The sequence below is a fragment of the Meles meles genome, chromosome 12 (assembly GCF_922984935.1).
Source record: "Meles meles chromosome 12, mMelMel3.1 paternal haplotype, whole genome shotgun sequence".
NCBI classification, from domain to species: Eukaryota; Metazoa; Chordata; class Mammalia; order Carnivora; family Mustelidae; genus Meles; species Meles meles.
This window is the reverse complement of record NC_060077.1, coordinates 60,415,889-60,441,258: the sequence shown is the minus strand read 5'-3', so window position 1 is coordinate 60,441,258 and position 25,370 is coordinate 60,415,889. Positions and strand designations below refer to the sequence as shown.

General features: G+C 56.3%; 1 protein-coding gene across 50 annotated transcripts in view; it reads left to right on the top strand.

The window, feature by feature from the left end:
- CELF4 (CUGBP Elav-like family member 4) overlaps positions 1-25,370 on the top strand; it is a 287,707-nt gene that overhangs the window by 243,256 nt on the left and 19,081 nt on the right. For 11 of the 50 annotated variants that reach the window (XM_046025040.1, XM_046025030.1, XM_046025038.1 and 8 more), the window contains exons 4-10: positions 15,688-15,816; positions 16,224-16,303; positions 16,748-16,891; positions 18,002-18,149; positions 19,489-19,638; positions 23,291-23,356; positions 24,671-24,754. In XM_046025040.1, the coding sequence (XP_045880996.1) occupies positions 15,688-15,816; positions 16,224-16,303; positions 16,748-16,891; positions 18,002-18,149; positions 19,489-19,638; positions 23,291-23,356; positions 24,671-24,754 (801 nt within the window). The remainder of the gene's footprint in view (positions 1-15,687; positions 15,817-16,223; positions 16,304-16,747; positions 16,892-18,001; positions 18,150-19,488; positions 19,639-23,290; positions 23,357-24,670; positions 24,755-25,370) is intronic. The other 39 variants (XM_046025039.1, XM_046025031.1, XM_046025036.1 and 36 more) reach the window with 8 other exon arrangements.

Genomic DNA, 25,370 nt, shown 5'->3' with positions numbered 1-25,370 from the left:
AAATGTGAAATTTATAAAAGTGTCCAGAAATGGTGCACCTTGTAAAAATCACCTTGCAGCAGGAGATGAAATTATTACTAATATGGGATCAAATTATTACTGTATTGACTTAGTTACTTTATGACTTTGTAATGGATTTCTTCATTATTTTCTTGGGATTGTGGCATTCATGATTGTATTAAAGTCTGTTAATCTATGCAAATATCATTAGGCACCACTAATAACCAGGCAACTTTCTTCCATTTCAGAGAATGTGCTAAGTACTTGGACTATGTGGGTCACTTCTGGGCAGAAGGGAAGGAGAAAAAGCAGACAGCAAGCCATTCTGGAAACCTTTTCCAAGCATAGCCCTGCCCAAGACAGAGTGGGTGGGGACTTCTATAGAGTGGCTTAAGAGTCTTAGAAGGTTTTCAAGCCACCATACATCTTCCCCTGTTGTCCAGAGGGCTGGACTGGTCACCATGAACCTCCATTCCTTCCATTCCTTCCTTTGGACTAAGGCTTCGGAGTGCCTTGTTAAAATGCCCTCACCAAGGGGGTGCCTGGGTGGCTCAGTGGGTTGGGGCCTCTGCCTTCGGCTTGGGTTATGATCTCAGGGTCCTGGGATTGAGCCCCGCATTGGGCTATCTGCTCAGCGGGGAGCCTGCTTCCCCATCTCTCTCTGCCTGCCTCTCTGCCTACCTGTGATCTCTATCTGTCAAATAAATAAATAAAATCTTTTAAAAAAAATGCCCTCACCGGGAAGGAAAACCTTGTTAGCTCAGTGCCCACCATTATTAGTTCCCTAGAACTGGCAAAGTATTCGAGGAGACATAGGGCCTTGCTGTGCTGGTCACAGACAAGGGGCTGGGCAGTTTTTACAAAGGTTAGAAGGAAGGCTATGTCAAATATGGGTTCTGTCTAAATAGAGTTGGCCAAAATAGGTTGTTCTCAGGGACACCTCTGGACCCTGGGCCTAGGAGGGACATCTTCGGTGTGCTAGGGTCGGGGGAGGCGAATGAATAGTGGTCAACATGCCAGGAGCTGCTCATTATTCAAAGGGAGTCTAAATCCTCATGGCCTCCCCCACTGGGTCCCGTGGTCAGCCCAGTGCTGGAGGCCTAATTATCCCGTTGCCCGGCTAAGGCAGGGAGGCCAGGCTGAGCCCCCTGCCCCATTCACAGCTGATGGGAACCAAACCCAGGCCCCTAGCCAAAAAGGCCAAGGAGGGTCCCATTCTATCTTTGTTAAAGGTCAACTCGGGTCACACCAGGGGGTGGGGCCAGGTTCCCCTCCCAACTCTCAATGTTCTCAGACTAAACCTACTCATTGATGTGTGGGTTACTGATACTGTTTGTTCAAACAGCATTTCTTGAGCATGCGCTATGGGACAGGCACCACGCTAGGCACCCCCGACAGCAGAGCACAGAAACTCCATGGCCTGCATCTGCTGAGAGGCTGGGCCCAGGTCACAGTTTCAGGGGACTCAGTGCTAAACTCGAGCTTCCTAACTGCAGGTCTGGGGCGCAGCCTGCTGTCCCCATCACGATCGTCCCCTCTGGGTGGGTGACGCTGGTCTCACAGGTGACATGGCACCGGGGCTAGGGTTGGGCTACCGCAGGGCGCATTCTGCTCCTCGAGCTCCCACTGTCTTCCTTGGATCAGCACGCCCAGACTTTTCAAGGTTAAGAGCCATTTTTAACATCAAAAATTCATCAGCATCCCCTTGACAGATGTTTTACTTTGAGTATCCATTGTTTGAGAGAATGCAAAACGGCAATAAGCTACCTTGAGTTCAGCAGCGCTTTTAAATGAATTGGTACTTTTAACATCGCAACAGCATCTACGTGCATTTGAAAAATAGTCACATCTACCTGGGAGTGAGGTGTTTCTAATGCAGTCGGCAGAAAAACCTCGAAGTGCTGTGACCCCAAGGTCGGAATGCACCCCTGCCCTTGGCTATCTGGCCGCTGTGCGCTGGGAGGAGAGAGAGGGGCCACTGGTGGGGGACTCCCTGTGGCCACCAATGGGGGACGCAGGCTGAGAGCTGTTGTTATCCCCTCTTCTCCTCCTCCTGTTTCTCTGGCTCCTCCTGCTTCTTCAGCCTCCTCTTCCTCACTCCACACCCGGGGGTAGGGGACTCCTGCTGTAGCCCACACTCCCTATCGTCCACACACCTGGCCCCACCGTTCATCCTACTACGATTACAGACCAGCCTCTAGCCCAGCACCAAGCAGCCCTCCTCCCAGGTGCCAGCTGCCTTCTGCAGCCACCCCCCTCCTCTTCTCCTTCTCCTTCTCCATTCTCAGGCGCTGGGGCCTCCATGCCTTTCTGGTCCCTCTGATCAGACAGGACATTTCCTGGTGAAATGAGTCAGGTTGCGGTGACAGGAGCCCCCACATTTCAAAGGCTCCTGGAAGAGGACAGTGCTGAGCCCAAAGGACTAGAACCCAAAGGATGGAATTCCAAGCCCTGGGGCAGGCACACGTGAGTTAGATTCTATTTTGCGCTCCAAAGGAGGCTCAGCACAGCTGTCGGAGACATACGCCACTTACTGCAGGGGTGAGCCTCAGCCCGTCACCTGGCCTCTGGGAGCCTCAGTTTGCTGATCGGTCAGATGGGGATATAACTGTGTTATCTTGAAGCATGGTAGTGAGAAGGGGGCAGATGTCTGCAAATGTCCAGTTGGCACAGAAGGGCAGCTAGCGCCATCACCCGCGCGAGAGTCTGACGGTGGCGGAGCAGGGAGGACTGGTAGGGGAGCCGGGGGCTCACCCTCCTCCTTCCCTCCTGGACATGCTGCTCCATGCAGAGTGGGCCTCACATGCTTGTCACCGCCAGCTGCCCCCAGCAAGACCTGTGGGTGCCAGGCTGTGTCTTGCTTTTCGAAACAGTGCTCCTTGCAGACGGGCACTTGTGCCGCCCAGAACTCTACGCTCTATCCTCTGTGTGCCCATGGCAGGTTTCCTTCCTTGTCCACCCTCCCTGCCTCACTCTCCCCAGAGAAGTTGGGTGGGGTGGCCCGGCCTCTGATGTCCGGCGCTGCCCTTCCGCAGCAGGGTCATTCAGGCCCACGTCCAGAAGCACTTCGACCCGAGGCTCAGGTCGGCTCCCCTACCTCCTGACACTGTCCCTTGAACAGAGTTTGTGGACCATCTGTAGGTCTGATACAAGAAGGGGTCCGGAGCAGGCAAGCTGGTTTCTGAAACACGGAGTGTCCCCTTTCTGCCGCTCTGTGACTTACCTGGCACAGCCAGCCCGAAGGCCTCGGGAGGCCCCCCCGGGTGACGAGAGTAGGTGACTCTGTCATCAGCAGGGGCGGCCACACTCGACAGCTCCCATGCTGCCGCCCTTCAGAATAGTTTGTTTTCCGGACGAAACAGATACTCCCTTCACCATCTCATCAGTCATTAGAAAAAATGTCTGGCAAATTCTCAGCATTTCCAGTTCCCAGAGCCCCATGTTCTCAGCTTCCCTGAGCCTCACAACCATCCAGTCTGGTGAGCAGGGCAGGGAGTGATAGGGCCGGGTAGATGAGAGATGGGGAGCCAGACCACATGGGTTCAAATCCTGACCGCGCTGTCGATGAGCTCTGGGACCATCAGCAAGTTGCCAAACCGCTCTGTGCCTCAATCTCCTCATCTGTAAATTGGGATAACAGTGGAACCCACCTCACGAAATTAGAGTGCTCCTAAGCAGTGCTCGGCCCTTGGCACGAGTCAGCTCTCACTGTCCTCTCTGAGGGAATGGTCCCCCAGAGAAGGAGGGAATGCATGAATCTCTGCGGTGCCATATGGGCCAACACCTGCCATCAAACTCCAGGGGCTTGACCGGCCGGCCACACTCCAAAAACCAACCTGCTCTGCGGGGTGGGAGAGCGTGGTCTTGACCTCTGGGGTCCTTGCACCTATAGGAGAGATGGGCAGGCCTGCCCCCAGGAAGGGAGGTCCTTATGAGCTACAGTGGGGGCTTAGGAAGTGCCCCCAGCCTGCCTGCGGGCTCAAGGAAACATCACAGAGAAGCTTCAGGCATCTGCAAGAAATGAGCCCCCTGGCAACCTACGTAAACAACAAGCCCATCAGAGAATGTGGAGGCTCAGGAGGCTGAGTTGAAAGAGAAAGTTGTTTCGAGACGGGTCTTGAGCAGAGCCGGGTTCCTTCTTGTTCTGAGAGCTGTCACCCCCACAGGTGTGGGTGGCCACCACTAGTTTTCTGACCTTTGGCATTTAGACCCCATTATCGGAAGCCCTCAGGAACATTGTGGCCATCCATCCACCCACATTTACCCATTGCTATTTAACTCCCATTGATCATAAATCTATCTGCTTTCAGCAATCATTTTTCTCTCGTCTGTGTATCTATCTATCATCCAACATTTAATCTGGGTATCTAGCATCTATTAATCATGTCTGCCATCCATCCATCTCTGTGTCTCTCTGAAGTCCATTATCAGTCATGAGTTAATTCAGTGTGTACTTGGAGAAGGGGGTTGGGGGACAACGGGGACTCCAGGAAGGCTAAGGTGGCTGGACCAAAGATGGACAGGAAGGAAACCTGAGGGTTGATGGAAGAGGCCAGGACCCTCCTCTCAGAGCAGGGCTGGCCCAGCTTTAGGGGTTGGGGCAGGGAAAGTGGGTGCCACCTTCCCCCGCAGCACCAGCAGGCACAGAATCCCGCCGTCTGGAAGGCTGAGCTCCTGCAGGCAGGCCTAGGGCTGGAGAGGTGGTTCCTGAGGGGGAGATGGCCAGGAGCAGGCTGGAGACCCATCACAGCTCTTCCCAGCCCTGGCTGCATGTTGGTATTACCTGAGTGGCCTTCAAAGAAATGAAAAACCAAAGCCAATACTGTTGATGCCTGGGCTCCAGACTAGTCCCTATCTCAGAAGCTGGCCCTAGGCATCATATTTTTGAAAGCCTCCAGGTGATTTTCCTAGCAGTCAGAGCCAAGAACCAGCATCTTACAAGATCCAAGACTCCTGCTGTTATTCTGGAAAGGGTGTACCAAGGAAGGAGGAGCAAGCTTTGTTTTTCTAGGGAAAAGTTTGGGCTTTGGGCAGGATTGGGCTCTTTGGTGGGGCGTGTGAGACACCTGTCTTCTGGGTTGCCTTGAGACTCCTTCTAGGTGTTCAGGAAGTGTCACCCCTACACTGGGTGGTGCCGGAGGAGGGTGGGTCGAGAGGCCTCTGATGATCCCATCCAGGCTTACTGAAAGTCTTCCTCACAGTGTCCAGGCTGGGGACTGGGCTTAGTAGGTGTGGCCTCTGGGTTCAAGGATGACCACTGCTGTATTAGACTAGCAAGGTTGACCCCAAGGTGCTTGCCCCTCCCCCGGGAAGACGGGCAGCAGGCTGTGCCAAGTCAGGACACTGCTCTCCTCCTTGTCCCACAAGAAGCCCCACCCTCAATGTGAAAACTAGGCCATGGGTCAGACAAGCAGAGGGTTTGCCCCATTCCCCTGCTGTGCAGACAGGGGAGAAGGGGGGTGGACCCAGGACCAGCCCCTCATTCCGTAAGGCTGTAGGAAGTTCGGCCACCACGGGGGGGGGGATGAGGGTGAGCTGTGGCTGGGGTTTGGGGTTCTGAGGGCAGACCGTATCCCTCGAGCCACAGCCGCGCAGCTCTACCGTGCACCGGACAAGCCCTGAGCAGAAGTGAATAGAGACCAGTGGCCCCAAGCAGGTCTTTTCGCTTCTGCCCCAGTAGCTGTGGCTGTCTTGACTAGCTTCTCAGTCCTGCCAATGAGATGTTCTTAACGGCATTCCTGGGTCTCTCCTTCTCCTGTGCCCCAGCATCCTCTAGCCACGCTAGCCCACCTGTCCCCTGCGGAAGCCACCTCTTTTTGCGGGAATAAAAACTGGCTTTGTCTGTCTCCTTGAGCGCCGAGGACAAACTGGCCATAATTTATGCTCCCACATGATATAAAGGGAAAAAGTCCCCATTATGCTATAAATTATCCTGTGATGGGAGAAATGCTGCAGAGAGCACCAGACGCTGGTGGAAACCCCATTAGACAATAGGGTTCGGCTGCCAAGAAGTCCCAGCAGAACCCCAGGCCGTCTGCCGTGCGCCGCACGCCTGGTAAGGATACTGTAGCAGATCCAATGTATCATCACTTACCTGGAGAGAGGGTTGCGCGCCGCTGCCCCCGAGAAAGGTGACTTCTCCATAGAGCCACCCTGTGACCCAGGCTCCCCCTGGGAGGCCCGGTGCAGACTCTGGGTGGGTTGAGGGTCAGAGAGTCAGAGAGGGAGGGAACAAGGGGTGCAGTGGGGGCCTCCGGGCCCCTCACCTGTACTGAACCTCCAGGGCTCAGTTCCTGCACAATTCAGGGCCCCATCCCTGCCCAAAGCCTCTAGGAGTATAAGGGACCAGTGTGCGGGGGGGGGGGGGGGGCGCGTTTATGCCCCCAGGGTGGTGCCAGTCCCCACACTCTGGTCCTGTCTCCTGAAACCTGTTGCAAGCCCTTGTGGGCCCAGAGCCACAGCCGTGCTCCGGGCAGCCACCAGGGGGCTGGAGGGGCACTGACCGCCCTGAGAGTGGATTCTGCCAACAGGTCCCCTGTCCTGTGTGGGGATGGGACAGGACCCTGCAGCCTAGACAGGGTAAGGGGAAGGCCTGAGGACTCATCTGGAAAGAGCTTACTTCCTTGTCACCTGGAGAAGTTTAAGACAGCTGGGCTTTGGCAGAGGGGTGAGTGAGCCTGGGGAGGGCCTGTGAGGCCTGAAGAGAGGTCCCTGGGCCTTCAGAAGGGGAGCCTGCTGCTGTCTCGTTGCTGAGCAGCAGGTTATGGGTGCCCTGCCTGGGTCCCCTTCTGGGCTCTGAAGCAAAGCCCTGGATGTGGAGAAGCAATGGGCCCTCTGGCCCTTGCTGCTTTCTGTGTGCAGGTGGAGGGATGGCGAGAAAGGAGAGGGAGTGAGATGTCCAGGTAACACTGTCCTCCCCTGGAGGGAGGGTGACTGGAGAGTTCAGCTCAGACCACTGAGTGTGGGCTTGGCTTCACCGATGACTAAGTGTGCAATCCTGGGAAAGATACTCAGCTCTTCTGGGCCCCTGGGTCTCCATCTACACAGTAGAAATAATGAAATAGCCACAATACCTGTGAAGAGCTTCTCTCACGGCCTGTGTTAAAGTGAGTGTTCGGTACAGGAGACCCATGATGATTTGTACTATTGTTGCTGTTTTAACCACTTCCTGCCGTAAGCAAGTCAGTCCGGGGAGGGAGTTGATCTGATCAGTGCAGCCCTCGGGCAGTGGACGTTCTGTGACGTTCTGGTCATAAAAGGGTGACACGGGGGCTGGGAAGGCTGCTGCTGTGAATTGGGGAGCTAGGCCCAGCCTGGGGAGCACACGGTTGGCAGTGAGAACGGACAAAGGCAAGGAGCCTAGACGGAGACTGTGAGTCCCAGGCCAAGTGTGCAGGGGTCAGAGGTGACAGGCCAGGCCTTGAGGGAGGTGTTCAGACTGCAGGTGTGTGGAGAACATTTGCATGTGCTGCTCCCAGACCTGGGATGTCTGTGGCTCCCGATTTCTACCTGGCAGACCCGGCCCGTGAATCCCTTAGGGCCCAGCCCAAGCCTCAGAGACCCCTGGCCACGCCCTGGCCACACAGCTCACCGCTCCAGGCTCTGCGCCTGCGCTCATCTCCAGGCCCCCCTTTCCTACTGAGGATTCCTGGAGATCAGTGCCTCGCCCCAGGCCCCTGCCCCCGTGCCAGCTTCATCCGAGCCCTGAGCCTGAGGCTCACTGAGCAAACGGGTTCCTTTATTCATGTCAATGAATATTTAGGAGCATCTACGACCTGCCAAGTTCTCCAGGCGTTGGGCCTTCAGCAGTGAGTGAAATGGACTCACATCGTGGCCTCTACGGAAGGGAGGCTGGAGATAAATCAGTGAGTAAAATAAGGTGATTCATGATGTGAAAAAAATACAGGGAAGAAGGCAGGGATTGAAGGCTGTGATTTGAAATAGCATGGTCAGGAAAGTTCCACGCGCGGCGACACGGGAAGGAAGGCTCTCAGGCAGTGAGGGCTCCGACGATGTCTAGAACATGATCTCTGAGACAAGAGGAACAACAGGACATGTAAAGGCCCGGGGCAGGGAAGCACAGGAGTGTTCGTGAGACAGCCTGGAGGCCTAGGTGTGTGGAGCAGAGGGAAGGAGGGACCCGGGACAAATGGAGTGTCGTTCCCTACCGACCTCCAGAAGACTGGGCTTGTTCCCAGTGAGATGGGAGCCCGTGTGAGGTTGGAGCCACAGATAGATGGTCTCTGCCTGGGATTTGAACTGTTGTGTGGAGAGCAGATAGCACGGGCCTGGGTGGATGTCAGGAGACAGTGAGGGGTGACCCACAGGGCTCAGGGCAGACCCTGATGTGCGGGGAGGCAGGCTGGCTGAAGGAATGCGAGTGAGGGGACTGGATGCAGTTCTGCGGCTCCTGCCTCGTCCCACCCCCCACATCAAACGGTGCCTGTCAGGAGGGAGCTGGGAGATCAAGGCCTGGCGCTGCCTCCCCTGGGGGCCAGAGCTGACTGAGGGTCCTCATTTGCATCCCTGGTGGAGAGGGAGCCCCAGCCCAGCTCCAGCAGCCTTTGATCTGGTTTGATGTCTTCCTCAGCCTTCTTCCCAGGCAGGAAGGCTTTTATCCTTGGAGGGGGAGACAGCCCCCGCCCAGCTGCCTCCCTTGGTCTGGCTCTGGCTCTGACTCCGTGTGTGCTGTGGGGACCTAGGAGGGCAAAACTTTTCTCATTTTTCACTGTCTGCTGAGAACCCGCGTCCGCTGGGCTTGTGACCCCGTGTCCCAGGCCATGTCCCAGGTAAAGGGACTGGGCCTCTGGAGGGTGGCTGACCCCATCACAGGGCTGCAGAGGGTTTGAACCTAGGCCCCTAACCCAGGATGGGGGAGGGATGCTGGAAACAGCCCCCACAAACCTGAGGAGGGGCAATTGTGGGGATCCCTATGATGAGAGGAGAACCCCCCCACCGCCCTGTTGACCACCCCTCCTTGGAAGGCGGATTTGAGTCTGCATGCTGCTTTCCTGGGGTGGGGGGACCTCTACTAGGGCTGACAAATAAGAGGCCTGGAGGTCTTTGGCCCTGGGTTGGAGCATAATCAATCTTGAAAATTTAGATTTAGCACAGATTTAGATCCGTAGGATTGGTTTGAGGCCTGCTGGTCCCTTAGGAGCCAGAGGGGCTTGGTGGGTCTGGACCAGCCGGCCTAGTGGAAATGGCACATGGTGGGGCTCAGTGTAACTTTGGGAGAAAGGCCTCATTTTGGACCAATCTGGGCTGTGCTCGCTTCGGAAGCACATATACTAAAATTGGATCAATCCAGGTAGCCCTCCTGGAGGAAGCTGGGGGGGGGGTCTATTGTTGGTCCCCCAAACACTGCCATTTGGCCAGGGTAGTGCAAAGGGCAGCCTGGCTTCTCGGCCCGGGCTGGGCAAGCATGACTTTGTTCATCTCAAAGTACGGGTGGGGGGGGGGGAGTCCTCTCCACACCCCTGGGGATGAGGATGGGAGTGCCCCGCCCGGGGGATGAGCATGGTAAGAGCTGGAAGTGGCACAGTGGGTGCACTTACGGAGCTGTCACTGTGTGCGGCCACTGTGCTGTCACTGTGTGCAGCCACTGTGCTAAAACCCTGTGCGCTCAGCTCATTTAACTTCTACCAGGTGGGTATGTGACCTGCCTGAGGTTGGTTTGACAGACAGCCTCAGTGACTGCCTGAAAGATGTCTTCCCACCCCCCTACCCCACCCATCCAGTCGGTGTGCCTCTCCTGTCCCTTTGACTGAAGGTCCTCCTGATCCGCAGTGAAGTTAGGGGTCAGGTATAAGCCTTTTCCCCTCAGACTCACTGTCTGTGGGCCCTGGAGCCCTGAAATCATCTCCAGGGAGAGCAGATGGTTCTGGAATCCAGGAGGCACCTGGGGAAGTCCCCTGGTCCCAAAACAAACAGCCTGGGAGATGCCTGAGGTCCCAACATGGGACCGGCCTTGGGGCTCCAGGTTCTGCCAGCAGCTGAGGCAGGAACGTGGGACACCCCAGGCTCTTGGCTCTGGTCCACTGGAGCACCTTGAGGTCCAAAGCCTGCAGAGCAGGAGGGAAGACTCTGATTCAGTGACTGTGAATGTCTGGCATTTTTTCCTCACTCCCCAAACCGCTGTCTTTGAGTCTCCCGGGACCCAAAGTAAAGTGTCTCTTGCCGGCCTGGCCCTGTATCCCCACCAGCATCCAGGATCCCCACCAATTCCTCTGCCCGCCCCCCCCGCCCCCAGCCACAGACCTCAACATCACTTATTCCCCACACTGGCCCCTGGCCCTGGGGTTCTCCCCAGCTCCCGTCAGTCCTCCCACAAATCCTCCGTCAGCAGCCGGAGGAAAGAGAACAGTAAAAGTCTACTGTGGCAATAAAAGGCATTAACCATCTGAACACTCGCCCACAGTGCCGTCTCTCCTTAAGCAGGAAATATTGTTTAATGCCCATGGTAATGAGTGAATCGAATTTTGGAAATTAAACCGGAATTTGAGCATTAGCGCTAGGGCGCTGCCATTTGGCAAGCCAAGGGGCCTTGCCGCCACCCACCTTCACCCCACTCAGGGCCCCACTCCCCCTGCAGGGCCCTCGAGAAACTTCCTGCACGTCTGCCCTTGCCCCCACCCTCCAGGCATCACCCTGAGACAGCCTGTGTAGGGGCAGGTCCTGAACCTGCCTTGGGGTTATAGGGCTTGAGTGTTTTCTGGGCACTCCTTTGAAGATGCAAATCCTTCCAGCCCTGGCCCCATTCTGCCCTGAGGTCCGGAGTGAAGGAGTGCAGGAGTCTCTCTCTCAGGGATTGGGAAAAGCCCAAGATTCTGGCAACCAGGTGCCACTGCCTTTTCAAAAGCACCTGTCCACCTCTGTATGGCTCCTGGGGGCTGGTATCCAGTGCTTTTTAGAGGTTGGGAAACTGGTGTTCAATTAGACTGAGGTTCTGGGAGAATAAATTAGACTCCTGAGGCCAGAGGAATGGGAGAGGCGTGTGCTGGTGGAGGGGGAGGCACGAGGCTGCTGGAAAGGCAAAATCGAACTTGAGCAGGTCCCCCCATTGCAAGCCCTGTGGCACGCAGGGACCCCTAGGGGTGGATGACAAGAGCAGCCTTAGGGATCCCTCCCAACTCTCAGACTTTGTTCAAATTCTGTTGTGGGCCTGGAACCCCCCCCGCCTGTCTCTGGACGGCATAGCTCCAGCCCCGCTTTCCTCCTGGAAGCCTTCAGCATCTAAACACTCCCCACCTCCACTGTTGGTCCCGCTAGTGCCCCGTCCAGGGCTATTTCCTGGTTGTCCCTCTCACAGTAGGTGCTCAGTAAGTGCTTGCCGAAAGAGCCACCGGAGGGTGGAACCAGGATGGACGCCAGGGACTCTGGTCCAGGCCCTGCTCTAAGATAGCCATGAACACCTTCTCTGGACCCAGAACTGCATACTTTACCCATGCATTATCTGCGGGTGCTGTAGACCGCGCAGTCCCTGGCACTGGTGGGAGGACAAGGGCACAGAGCGCTGAGTTGCCCTCTCTGGGTTCAGGCAGGGCCGAGGCCTAGTGCCTACCTTCTGTTGCCCAGCCCTTCTGGGGTGTCACAGTCCTGCTCCTTTCGAACGCCAGGTGCTTCCCACCCCCACAGACACAGGCACTCACATTTGGAAAGAGCAGGGAGGCAGGAGCAAGGGGTTATAGGATCAGGAAGTCAAGAGACCCCGGGAGGCAGCCGCTGTGTGTTTTGGAGCAACCTCTGTGCTCCCAATTCCTCATCTGCAAAGAGGCAGGACCTCTCATGTTCTCCAGGGCCTGGTCCCGCTCTGCCTTGTTCCCTTGGGGGATGGCACACTAGTTCTGGGGCCCTTGTGCGGCAGCCCCAGTGGCCTTTGCCTTGTTCGGAAGCCGGCCTATTGCAGGTGCGCTGGCTGAGGGACGTCAGCTCTGCCTCTCTCCTTCCTGCTGCAGGAACAAGCCAGGGTAGGGCAAATGAAGGAGGGGGTGGCACTCCATTTCCTCTTCCTCCTAGATAGAGAACCCCGAGTAATGAATGGCCCTCACTGTCCTGAACAGGTCCTGTCCCTGTAGCATCTCTTGCAAACCTAGCATCTACCACCCAAGGCAGGACTGATGATTCCCGTTTTGTAGACCTAAAGACCCTGGTGGGAAGCAGTTATACAGCTGCAAGGAGGGGGGCTGGGGTTTAGCCCGAGGGCCTGGGCCCGAAGGAGATCCACCCTTGGACTCAGAATCCTTCCAGCCCCTGGTCTGAAAGAGAATCATTAGGATCACACCACAGCCCAGCGGAAATGAAAAGGGGGCAAATGGGGCAAACGGGGTACATTTGCGGATCCTGGAAATAACCACCATTTGGGCAGGGGTGGGGTCACAGGAGGATCCCTGGAGGAGTAAGGGTGGAGCAGGTTTCTCTGGCTTCTTTCAGTCTTCCAGAAAGGCAAGGCTACCTGCAGTTTCCCTGGAGAAATCTGGGTGGTCAGGGAGAGGAGGAGCCTGGCCCCCTACACGTTTGGAAGGAAGGGCCTCCAGAAGGACGGGCCCTGGTCTAGACTGAAGAACTGTAAGGAAGGCAAGATTTCAGGGGAGAGGAAGAAAAAATTAGGGGGAAAAAAAACTGGCAAAAGGAAAGTGGCTGCATAGAAAGGCACGTGTGGATGAATTTTAATGCAATCAAAAGGCTGTCATAATGATAATAAAGGAATACATTCCGACGTCAGGAGAGAGGAGAAGGCGAGGGGCTGCAGTCCCAGCATTTAAATTAGGCTCAGGTGGAGGAGGGGCCTGCTCTTCCCTCCCCCTTTCCTTGCCCAGGGAGGAGAAGGAATTTCTAAGCAGGAGGGCCAGGGATTAGCTGGAGGCAGGGGGTTTCACTTCATTGTCTTTCTGGAAATCCCATTTAATGGGAGTCTTTAAAAGGTGCTGGGGGCTAGGGGGAGCCCTAGGCTGGCCTGGAGTCCACAGTTGCAACATCTCAGGACTCCAACGAAGGTTTGAAAAGCTCTGTCCAGGGGCGCCTGGGTGGCTCAGTGGGTTAAAGCCTCTGCCTTTCGCTCAGGTCATGATCCCAGGGTCCTGGGATCCAGCCCAGCATCGGACTCTCTGCTTGGCAGGGAGCCTGCTTCCTCCTCTCTCTCTCTCTCTGCCTGCCTCTCTGCTCTGCCTACTTGTGATCTCTCTCTGTCAAGTAAATAAAATAAAATCTTAAAAAAAAAAAAGAAAGAAAAGAAAAGCTCTGTCCACTTCCTGCAGAATGCCGCTGCTGCTTCTGGGAGCTCAACAGAGCCCCTGACTCGGCTCTCCTTTCTCTGCCCTCTCCTCTGCCCATCTCTGCTCACTGTTTCTTCTCTCTCTCTCTCTCTCTTTAAAGATTTTATTTATTTGAGAGATAGAGCATGAGTGGGGCAGGGGGCAGAGGGAGAGAGAGAAGATCCTCCCTTGAGCAGGGAGCATGATGTAGGGCTTGATCCCAGGACCCCGAGATCATGATCTGAGCCGAAGGCAGCTGCTTAACCTACTGAGCCACCCAGGTGCCCCTTTTTGTCTGTTTCTGATTCTTTTCTCTCCATTTTTGCCATGTTCCTTCTCCCTCTGCCCCTAACCCTGTCTCCCCCAGCCCTCCTCAGCTTCTCTTCACTGCTCCGCTCTCTCTCTCTCTCTCTCTTCTTCCTTCCTCTTGGTTTCCCAGCCCAGAGTTTGGAGTCCCAGAGCCCTGAAGATGGGGCCGGGGATGGGCCCTGGGATGGCCCCGGAAGCCGGGTCAAGCAGGTGGCAAGTGGCATGGCTGGGGCTCCAGGCCCCAGAGCTTTGGCTGAAGCCCACTACCAGTGAAGGGCAATGTGATATGCCCAGTTCAGGACTGGTCGCAGGAGCTGGCAATGATGCCCTGCTGGGCATGGAGGGCACTGGGACCCAGGGCCACCCTGTCATTGAGAAGGTGCCCAGTGCTGGGTGCTCTGGGCTAAAGGGTACTGGCAGAGCAGAGGTCAGGTCTTCCTGAAGAGGAGGACTCTGGGGTGGTCTGTGCAGCGGTGCAGGGGCCTGTTGGTTTCCTATGCTCTGCTCCAGACCCCAGGACAGCCCCCTGGGCTCTGTGAACTCCCCTGGCCATGGGGAGTACTGTGGCTGCAAAACAATTTTGCCCCAGACTGAGTAAAACAACCATTTGTTCTGCTCAGGGATCCTGCAAGCACAGTGTGGAAGGCTTATCTCTTCTCTGGGATGTGTGGGCGTCAGCTGGAAGACTCAGGCTGGGGTCTGGAGTCATCTGCAGACTCACTCATCCCATGTCTGGTGGTCGATGTGGGCTGTCAGCTGGGGCCCTGGGTTCCTTTCCATGGGGACACACTGCACGTTAGTTGTAAGCCCTTCATGGCAGGGTGGCTGGCGTCCATAGAGAAAGCATCCTCAAGACAGCCACATAGAAGTGAATCCCTTTTATGACCTAGCCTGGAAATCAGCAGGCCTCACCTAGGCATTCCCTATTGGTTAGAGCAGTCACAGCCCCGCCCAGATTCCAGAGGAGGGAGCACAGCCCCCACCTCAGTGGGAGAAGTTGAGGGCACACTGCAGTAAACTCGTGGGATGGGAAATCTGGTAGCTACACCCTGCAGCAGATGCCCATAGCCCAGTGTGGTCCCTGCTGCCCTAAGCCCTCAGCCAGTACAGGTGGTGTCAACAAACCACCTAGAAATCAACACAAGGGGGGAGGGGCTGGTGAGGGAGCCCAGCCTTTAGGAGCAGCGCCCCCCAAAGTGCCCAGGGCTAAATTTTGCAACATGAACTAGGAAGGGCCAGACCAAAGAAGGGACACCAGATGGAGGTCAAAACAATGTGAGATAGGAAGAAGGGGTGACCCTGGGAATGGCACACGGCACTCATTCATCTACTCCATAACTCTGCGCGGAGGGCCCTCTCTGTGCCAGGTACGGCTGTTCCAGCCAATGCCTGGTCTCTTCCCCCAAGGAGAGGACATGCAGTGGGGGCTGGGAGCTAGACAGAAACCAGCGACATAGGCAAGGAAGTAAATGATTGTCCTTTGAAACCTGGGCCATGAGAGGGAGGAGCTGAGATAGAGAATAAAAGACAGCAGGAAGGAGGGACCTTGATGAGGAAGCAATATTTAAACTGAGACCTAAAAGAAGAGAATTCAGCCTTGTGATGTGGGAGGCACTTTGGGCAGAGGGAACAGCCTATGCAAGGGCCCTGTGGCAGATTTGCCTATTGTGAGTTAATTTTGGCATCTGGGGGTGAAGGTGGCTCAAGAAGGTAGTGTGTGTCTAAGAGGATGGAGGAAGGGAATGCAGGGTTGCCCAAACGACCCATGTGCCACTCCTGGGCCACCCGTGTGCCATAGGTGAGCAGCCACACCAGTGGCCTTGCTCCCTCTGGACGGGAGGGGGCACAGTCGCTGCCATCCAGCATCCTTGACCCAACTCCTCCTTCCTCACCTCCTCCTCTGGCTATGCTCTCCCTCTCCCCCAACCCCCTCACCCTGTGGCCCATCCTGCTCTAGCTAGGCCCCAGCCGCCCCCCTCGCCTCCAGCAATGAGCCCTCTCCCCTGCCCAGCTCTACCCTATCCTCCTCCCCCTTCCTCTTCGGTCGCGCCGTCTTACCCCCGGGCCCGCTCCGGTGCAGCCCGGCTCCCCCGGCCCGGGTAAGCATCTCCTAATTTTGTTCCAGAAGATAGAAAACTCTTCGTGGGCATGCTCAACAAGCAGCAGTCCGAGGACGACGTGCGCCGCCTCTTCGAGGCCTTCGGGAACATCGAGGAGTGTACCATCCTGCGCGGGCCGGATGGCAACAGCAAGGGTGCGTGGGGGCGGGGCGGGGGAGCGGGCGGGCGAGGCCTCGGGCTTTGCACCTCCCCGACCGCCAGCCTTGTCCTGGGCCGCCCCCAGCTGGTGGCGACGGACGGACCAGCGAACAGCGAGCCAGGGAAGCGTGCTTGGAAGGGGCGAGGCAGTCGGCCCGGGGAAGGGAAGGACGCTAGCCGAGTCCAGACAGGGGCAGGGAGACTTCCGAGGTCTTTTAACTCTCCGGCCCTTCCAGGTCTTTCTGTGTCTCTTTGTTTCTCGGTGTCTCTCTTCTCAGTCTCTGTGGGTCACCCATTCTGCCTTCACCTGGGATGCTCCCTCTTCCCTCCGCCCCTCCGGTGCCCCGCCTCTCAGCCCTCAGGGGGCCCTCGCGCCCTGGCTCAGCCTCTCGCGTCCCCCCAGGGTGCGCCTTTGTGAAGTACTCCTCCCACGCCGAGGCGCAAGCCGCAATCAACGCCCTGCACGGCAGCCAGACGATGCCGGTGAGTGGTCACCCCTCCCCCACCCCCAGGGCTGGGAAGGAGGCAGCACCGGCTCAGAGGGGCCCAGAGTCCCACAGAGCCCCGCCTACCTTTGCCCCCCACCCACTGTCCCCGCACATCGTGCCAAACCGTGCCAACCGTGAGGCGCTCACAGCCTTCCCAAGAGGCAGGAAGGCATTATCAGTATACCCATTTCTCAGACAACGACTCCGAGGCCCAGAGATGTTAAGGAACTGGACCGCCCCTAGATAAAAACCGCCCGCGGTGGGGTTAAGATCCCAAACGGGGGCGGGGGAGGCCAGTGCAAGCTCAGGAGCGAGCCTTCCGTTACCCTCTCCCCCCATGCCCCCTGGAGACGATCGGGTGGGTCCAGGCTGAGGGCAAGGACAGTTGGGAGAGGAGGCAGCTGGGGCAAGGGGGCCTCACGCACATTAATGGCTGCAGGGAGCCTCGTCCAGTCTGGTGGTCAAGTTTGCCGACACGGACAAGGAGCGCACAATGCGGCGGATGCAGCAGATGGCTGGCCAGATGGGCATGTTCAACCCCATGGCCATCCCATTCGGGGCCTACGGCGCCTACGCACAGGCAGTAAGTGGGGGCGCAGTGGGGCGGGGGTGGGAGGCAGCTGTTCTCTAGCTCGCTTTGCTCAGAGCCCCAAAGAGCAAGGACAGCTAACAGCATTGAGGGGAGCCCTGCTCCTGGCCCAGAATATTCTGCTGTCCTGGGGCAAAGAGGAGTGCTGAGGAATGAACCCAGAGCAGAGGCCAGAGGAGGCTAAGACAAGGCTAGGCTGACGCTGGGTGGCTGCCAGGAGGAGGGGGTTGCTGTCCGGCTCTGCAGGGGAGCAGCTAGAGAGAAGACCTCCGGCAGCAAGGGGGGTTACCTCAGCACTCATGAACTCTGACCCTAGGAGGCATCTCTCTGAAGCAGTGAAGGAGGCTCAGGTGTTTGCTTGTCACCCCTCTACTCCTGCCCTCACTCACCGAAGGGGCTCCTCAGGCCTCTGGGCAGGTGTGTTCCACAGCTGCACTTCCCCTGAGGTCCCCCCGGACCCTGCCTCATGCTGCTGGCCATCCACTTCTTCCTTCCACACTGGAGCCACCTCTGTCCTCATCTCCCCCGAGCTGCCCCCGACGCCCCCCTCCCCAAACTTGTAACCACAGCCCCACATGAGTGGCACGGAGGTAGGCCAGGTTTCCTGTTCTAAAGAGGTCAGCTCACTTCACTTCCTCAGCAGTGTCCAAACTTGGCCATGTCCACAGACTACCCAGTCCCCACTCACCTTTCTGAGAACACTGGGAGTACCTAGAGTTCTGGTCATGATCCTCCTGTTGCTTCGGCCGCAGACTCCAGGTGAGGACCATTTTCAACAAATCCACGCCAAGTTAGTTCCACAGACTCATCTACCATATCTCTAGAACTTTGGCCGTCACGTCTCCACAGATGACAGCCCTTTGACAGGCCTGAGCAGCACCCGTGGAACCAGTCTACTCCCCCCTACAACTTTCAAGTCCCTGAGGCCCTGCCATGACTTATGAATATGGTTCTCTCAGGCAGGGTGGGGTGGGGAGATAGAGCGGAGCTCCCTGGGGTTCAGAGCCCCCCTGGAGGCTGATCCCCAGGGCACTGAGCCCGCCTGGTGGGGAGGGCTGCCCCCCCTGGAAGCGCATGATATTTTTTCCACTTCCTCTGCCCCAGCTGATGCAGCAGCAGGCAGCACTAATGGCGTCAGTCGCGCAGGGCGGCTACCTGAACCCCATGGCTGCCTTCGCCGCCGCCCAGATGCAGCAGATGGCGGCCCTCAACATGAATGGCCTGGCGGCCGCACCCATGACCCCAACCTCAGGTGAGCGGGTGGGGATGGACCCAGTGCCTGGCCGGGCTGGGAGGCAGCTGGGCTCAGGGTGGGACCTACTGATCGGCCAGATTTGCCAACCAGGGGAGCTTTCTATGGCAAGAGCACACATGCAGGGGCCTGAGCAGGCCTCATCCTCTGGAACTTTTTCTTGGGGATGTTCTAATCCCTGGGCATCTAGGGGAAGATGGGATGTGGGCCGCATGCTGTCCGACATGATTTTAGGGTAGTGACAGTTTCACTCCTGCGATGGAGCCATGTCAGGAAGCAGTACATCTTGGTCTCTTTTATAGATCTCTAGAAAGAAATTCACATGAAAACACCTCCCTTGGAGTTCTGAGGGGTAAAGAGTCCTGCCCATTCTGTGACCTTGCGAGGTTCCAGGCCTAACCACAGAAAGAGCCCCATTTTTTCATTTTTCTTTAACCCAACTTAGACTCATTGGCTTTTCTCAGGGCAACTGCACAATAAGCAAGAGGGGACCTCAGAAGTTATTAAAGGACAGGGGGCTTGGAAAGTCTTGTTCTTTTTTTAAAATTTGTTTATTAAAAAAAATTTCTTAAAGATTTTATTTTTTGAGAGACAGGGAGCAAGTCAGAAAGAGCCTGAGCTTGGGGGAGGGGTAAAGGGAGAGGGACAAGAAGGCTTCTCACTGAGAAGGGAGCCCAATGTGGGGCTTGATCCCAGGACCCCGGGATAATGACATTTGAGCCAAAGACAGAGGTTTACCACCTGAGCCACCCAGGCGCCCCACAAGGCGGTGTCTTAGCTGGATCTTGGTTAGTATTCCATTCAGTGATTCTCAACCTGGAGCATCAGAATTAAGACCTCATCCACCAGAGTAGTAAAACTCCTTGGTGGGGAGGTAGATCAGCCCCTTTTATAATGCAGACAAGAGAGCAGAGCCATCAACTTAGAAGTCCCTTACTGGCTATACAATGACCAACCCATCCTGACTTAACTGGAGGTGAGCAACAACCACTGAAAAAGATGAAAGGAAAATTAAGTGTGACCAAATTCAAGGACACTGAGAATAGTTTATGTGCTGCACGTCCAAGATCATGTTGTAGTCACTGGTCACAGAAGTCTTTATGGGCTAGGCTGGAGTTGGACTCTGCCTTGAAGGATGGATACAGTTGGGATGAGTGGTATTACCATGCAGGGAAATAACCCAAGGCATGATTCACAGATAGGTCTGAGTTGGTAGGTAAAGTCTAGGTCTATTCCCAGGCCCTTGGAGCCAACAGGTGGAGCTCCATGGGTTGGCCTTCCTCACCTTGGTTCCGCTTGCCTCCCCTCCTCCTCCACCCCTCTCCACCTCTGGAACCAGGTGGCAGCACCCCTCCGGGCATCACTGCACCAGCTGTGCCTAGCATCCCGTCCCCCATTGGGGTGAATGGCTTCACCGGCCTCCCCCCACAGGCCAACGGGCAACCTGCTGCGGAAGCTGTGTTTGCTAACGGCATCCACCCCTACCCAGGTAAGCATATCCCTTCCTTTCCCATGCAGCACATTCCTTTTCCATTCCATCTCTGCCCTTGGTGGTGTAACAGGGAATACGTGGCTCCTACCTTTTGTCTCTTCCTTGGTTGAACCCCAAATGTGATCAGAGAGAGCTAGCCTCCTGCCCTCCTTCAGGGAGCCCCTGACTGGGAAGAAGAGAACAAATTCTCCTTCTTGGAGAGGTGCCAGTCTGGGTGAGAAAGAATCTCATTGGAACTCTGTCAGGACAGAGAAGAGAATAGATACAGTTGTACAACCAGGTTGAGAGGCTAGTAACTGCAAATTAACTGAGAGTGAATTTGACCCATAGGAAGTGAGGAGATAGATGCTAATATTTTTAGTGTTAAGGAAGAAAAAGTTCTAATAAGAAGTTAGCAAAGACATATAAACGCCATTTGGCCTCTACGTACCCCTTGGGTCCCTGGATCTGTACACAACCATGGTCAGCACGCTGGACAGGGAATCAGAACCTTGGCTAGCACCCCAGTGCTTCCGGCATAAATTATAGCGCACAAGATCCACAAGACCTGCTCCTGATTGACTTTGCTCCTCTCAAACTTAGCATTTCTGTTGTGGTGAGAGTGCCCAGCTGATTTGAAGCAGCTGTCTAGTTTTGAAGGTGGGCTGACAGGAGAGCAGGAAAGCTGGGCCTACAGCCCTAGAGTAGACTGGCAAGGGGCAATATGAGACATGAAGATGCTGTCCTCCTTCCCGGAGGGCAGATGGTCAGGTTACAGTCCCCATCAGGACTTATAAGTGCCCAGTCATCTGTGCCAGAGGAAAGGGGGCCCCAGAAGGAGAACAGGACAGGGGCCTATCCCCTAGAGGTCAAAGTCAGCCAGGAATACAGCATACGTGGAGAGCATAATGAGACAATAAGGCAGAACAGAGTGTCAAGAGTAAAAGTTCTCTGCCTTGAGATGGTAAAGGATTCAAATGAAGGGAGAGTTCTGTAGGCTGAAGAAGCCTGAGAGAGATTCTCAAGGAGGAGGCCCAGATCTACTTTAACAGATGCGTAGGCATTAGAGAGGTGAGGATGAACAAGGAACACACTTCTGTGGAAGGGGCTGCCCTGGAGGTGCAGAGACCAAAGGGCCTGCCTGGCCGGGGGAGGGGCTGGCAAGGAGGTTGGCCAAACCAGGACAGAGGAAGTCAGTTTTGGGGGGCAAAGTAGTGCTTTCTCCCTTGGTAGCTCATCAGTAACTTCTGGGTGACTTTGTGAAATCAAAGAAGCCCAGAGATTCTGATTTCAGTGTCTGGAGTGAGGCCCAGACATGCATAGACGATGAAAGTTCCACCAGCAGCCGAGTGCAAGGTCACTATGCTAGCCAGAAATAGAGGCGAATTTCCTGACTTTGGCCTTGGAGTTGTCTCTGATCTGATCTCAGTGCTCAGATCCCTCAGATCTGAGGGTTAGATCTGATCTGACCCCCGTTGCCTAGACAAGAGGCCAGAGAAGCCCAGAGTGAAGTGGCAGGACCGAAGTATCTGAGGTGTTGTTGGAGGATGAAGACTCCAGGCCGGCCAGGGAGGCGGGGAGGGGCATGGGAAGCCAGAGGCAGGAAAGACCCCACCAATCTCAGGTTCTTGGGCTCCTCCCCACTCAGGCTCATGAGCTGGGAGATCCATTCCCCAGCACATCTGGGTGGTTTCATTCCTCCCACCCTCCCTCCTCCCTGCCTGCAAGCCCATCTGGATTTTGACAAACCTGTTTCTTCCCCACCCCCTCCAGCATCTGTGAGCTGTTTCCCTCATGGAATTTGGAAATGTTCCTCTCCCCCATTTGTAACAATCTGCCACATCCCATAAACAATTCCCTGCCAGAACAGGAGGGAGGGATGGAGGGAAGGAAAGGAGAGAAGTAGTACATTAAAAAAATTAATTTACCATCTTTAAATGCAGAGTTTGGAGCCACTGTAATGAGCGAGATCCTTCAAAGTGTTCACTCTTTGGCAGTTACTAATGAGGTCATTAAGCAAAGAAGTGGAGAGGGGTCTCTGAAATGCTTTTCTCCGCTTCCTAGCCCCGGGTAGCTTCTCTGTTCTCTTCTCTCGCTCATGGAGAGCATATTCGGCGCCCACAGTGTGGCCTCTCCTGCCATGTAACAGCCCTGAAGGGCGGCTCTCACAACTACTGAGGCCGGCTCACTCCTTAGGTCACCATACTTGCCGAGCACTTGCTATGGTCCCAGCACTCTTCTGGGAGCAATGGCCATGGAAGTGGTGCAGGTTAGATTTTGCCTTGGTCACCAAACTGGCCAGAGGAAGGGACACCTTTTTCTCATTTGCATAAAGACACGTTGTGTTTGAGCAGCTGGGAAGACTGAGGGGACAAACCTAGACATGGCTGTCTAGAGAGCTGGGGCTGGTAGAGGGGTCAGGCAGAGGGAGCAGGAGGGAAGAGAAGGCCAGCCCCAGCAAGCACTGGCCCCACACCAGTACTGTCACTGTCACAACTGGGAGCTCCTGGCTCCAGTCTCTGCTGTGAGGGTTTTGTCCTGAGACAACCCCAGGCAGGAAGGGACCTGCGTCCTTCCCCATCTTCAGCTCCCCACTCTGCGCAGTGCCCCCCTGGGCCCAGCTTCCATGCTGTGTCCAAGGACTATCACCCCAGGGTCTTCCCTGGGTTCCCCTGAAGCTCGGGAGCTATTGTTCTACTGGAATGTCCCTGAGAGGTTTTCGGACAAGGGCTCAGAATGGAAGTTTGGGAATTCTTCCTGCTCTGTGGGCCCCAAAGCCTAGCATTAACTAGTTAGCTTGGCTGGTCTGAGTTGCCAGACAGAGAAGCCCAGATGATTTTCTTCCTGCCTCACTCTGTTATCTAGTCTGCCTCGAACAGACTGAGGCTGGATGTGTCCCCACTTGCCTCCCTGGGCCTCCAGGGCCAGCCCCCTACCTCATCAGTCATCAGGGCCCTTAGTCACCAAGGGTTGTGCCCACACTAGCTTTCCCCCACGGCAACTGTAGGCACAACAGAGGCAACAGAAACAAGCCAAGCCTTCTCCCCAGCCCGGCTTCTCCAAGTTATTTGCCAGATTATCAGCCTAAGGCTCCTCTTCTCACACTGGGTAGTAGACATCCCAGACTCATGACGTCACGTGGGAGGAAGGTCCTTGGTCCCCTGGTATTTTAGCTTCGGTGGGCACCACCCCTTTCCCAGCCCACGGGGGAGACCTTATTTTTGTGGTTACTCCCTGCAGAGGGTGTCCCAGGAGCAACCTCAGAGTGCAAGCCCTCCATGAACTCCAGGAGCCTAATGGAGAGGTGCCTGGGTTTGAGCAGGAATGGGTGGCCCAGGAGGATGGAGTGGCGGGATGAAGCCTCACATGCCCTTTATTTTACCCAGGTGGGAATCTGTCCCCGATTTGTGCTGGGGACAAGTGCGGAGGAGCCCACCCTCCTATAGCCTCTAGCCCCCTCACTCACTGTCCCTCAGCCCTTCTCTAGGATCCGGTCAGTCTTCTGAGTGAGCTGTCCACCCCCTGCGTTCCCCAGTCCCCAATCAGGGTGGGAGCCACGCCACAGTGGCTGGGAAGAGCCTTGCGGCCACAGCCTCATCTTGTGGGCATGGTGGGGGAGAGGCTGGTCCGGCGGGCATGGCTGACTTCTGCTACCTTGGCTCCCCTGCAGCGCAGAGCCCCACCGCCGCGGATCCCCTGCAGCAGGCCTACGCTGGAGTGCAGCAGTACGCAGGTCGTTAGTACCCTCTCGGCCCCAGTCCTCATGCCCGCGCACCAGGGTCCCCTTCCCTTGCCTGGGCCCAGCTGGGGGGAGAGGGGGAGGAGGAGGGAGGGCTTTCCTGGGAGAAGACCCCTTCCCTCTCGACGGCTCCCCCTTGTGTTCAGGCAGGGTTTACCTGTGAGGGTGGGTACCCTCAGAGAAGGGGAGCCAGGTCGGAGTCCTGACCTTGCTGGGGAGCTATGCATCTCGGAGGCCAGATTTTCCTCCCGCTGTGGTGCTGCCGAGGCCGGTGTGTCCCCGGCCTCAAATCACAAGGCAGCTCTGGGGGTGCAGCTGGAGTTCACATCACTGGACTGGGAAGGGTAGATGCCTGGGAGTGAGGGAAGGAGCGACACCCCCCCACCCCACGGTCACATACAGGCAACGGCAACCAGAGGTAGAAAAAAGGAGAACTGAGAGAGATAGCCTTGCGGCAAGTAAATAGCCTTAGGTCACTGAGTGGGAAGGCGGTGAGCCACTGTAGGAAGTCATGATTCTCTGTCTCTCTCACACGCACCACAATCATTCCTGCTGCCAGTCTCCTGCTGCCTGGCCAGGTCAGAAAGAGACAGAAAGATCTCCCCTGAGGGCAACGTGGGGGTTCTGGTGAAGCTGGCCTCTCACATCTGGAGGTCAGAGGAAGTTCTGTCTCACCTGCTGGGACCCCTGATCTCTGACCTCGGATCCACGCACCTGTGGGGGCCAGGCCAGGTGGAGGAAGGCTCTGGCCATTCCTGTCCTGCCTCTGACCCTTCCCAGTTGAAGGCAGAAAGCACTAGGTTTGTCCAACTCAGTGCTCTATCCCTGGGGACCAGCCCCTGGCAGGACCCCAGAGGCCAAGCTCATACCTCAGGTGGCACCTAACCCTCCCACACGGGTGCCATCAGAGTGGGTGGACCCTGCGTGCCCGAGTCAGCTGCGGCTCGGAGAATGGGCATCCCAGCTGGTGGGGTGATCTGGTCCAGGCAGGCCAGTGTTTCTGATGATCCATTACTGTGGATTACCTATGCCTGTGGGTTGTCCATTGTTTCAGAATAAACTTGCCTTCCCCAACCCTGGGAGCGCATGTGTGCGCGTGCACACCCACTCACACTCACACTCACTCACACACACACACACACACCCCCTCAGCTGGCTTTATTTTAGGTTGCTAAGCTAAAATGCCCTTTTTGGCTGGTCTGCTTTTACTGCTCAACACTGAAGTTTCTCTCTTTCTTCACGCCTCTCACTCTGTCTCTCCATGTCACTGTCGCCGTTTCTCCCTCTTGCCTCTTCTCTTTGGCCCTCCAGCAGCCGCCTACCCTGCTGCCTATGGTCAGATAAGCCAGGCCTTTCCTCAGCCACCTCCAATGATCCCCCAGCAACAGAGAGAAGGTGAGTCTTTGAGCTGGGGCTTCCTCCCCACCCCCTGCTGTCCCCAAAGAGGCTTCTCACTTGGGCCTTTGGCTGGGGCGTGTCTTTCGAAATGTGACCGTGTTTGTGTGTGTTGAGGAGGGCGAGGGAAGACAGCAGGATTGCAGAACGTGGCATTCTCCAGTCCAAGTGCGGAGGTGGGCTTCTCGAGGGCAGTTCTATAAACCGAAGTGATGGGGGTTGGGAAGGGAGAACCTGGAGGAGGTGGGGTGGAAGAATTCCCTTCCCCTACTGGGCAGGGTTTGGCCAGTGGAGAGGAAGGGAGGACGTAGGAATGTCCGAAATGGAGCAGGAGTAGGGAGACCTGTTCATCACGGACAGGAGAACTTGTATCCTCTGGGTGACCGAGAGAGACAGCTGGAGCTCCCAGGGACTCCACGGGCAGCTGATGGAGTGGGGGAGACTCAGTGCAGCCTAGTGGGAGAAGAGCCTCGTAGAAAGTCTCATCCAGAGGCTCTGGTATGCCCAGGGCCCAGGGCAGGCCAGGCAAGGCCAGTGGGGTTTGGGGGGCTGGGATCTAATAGAGACCTTCAGTGCCCTCCCATTCCAGAGCCTAGAAACCCCACAGGAGGCTGGA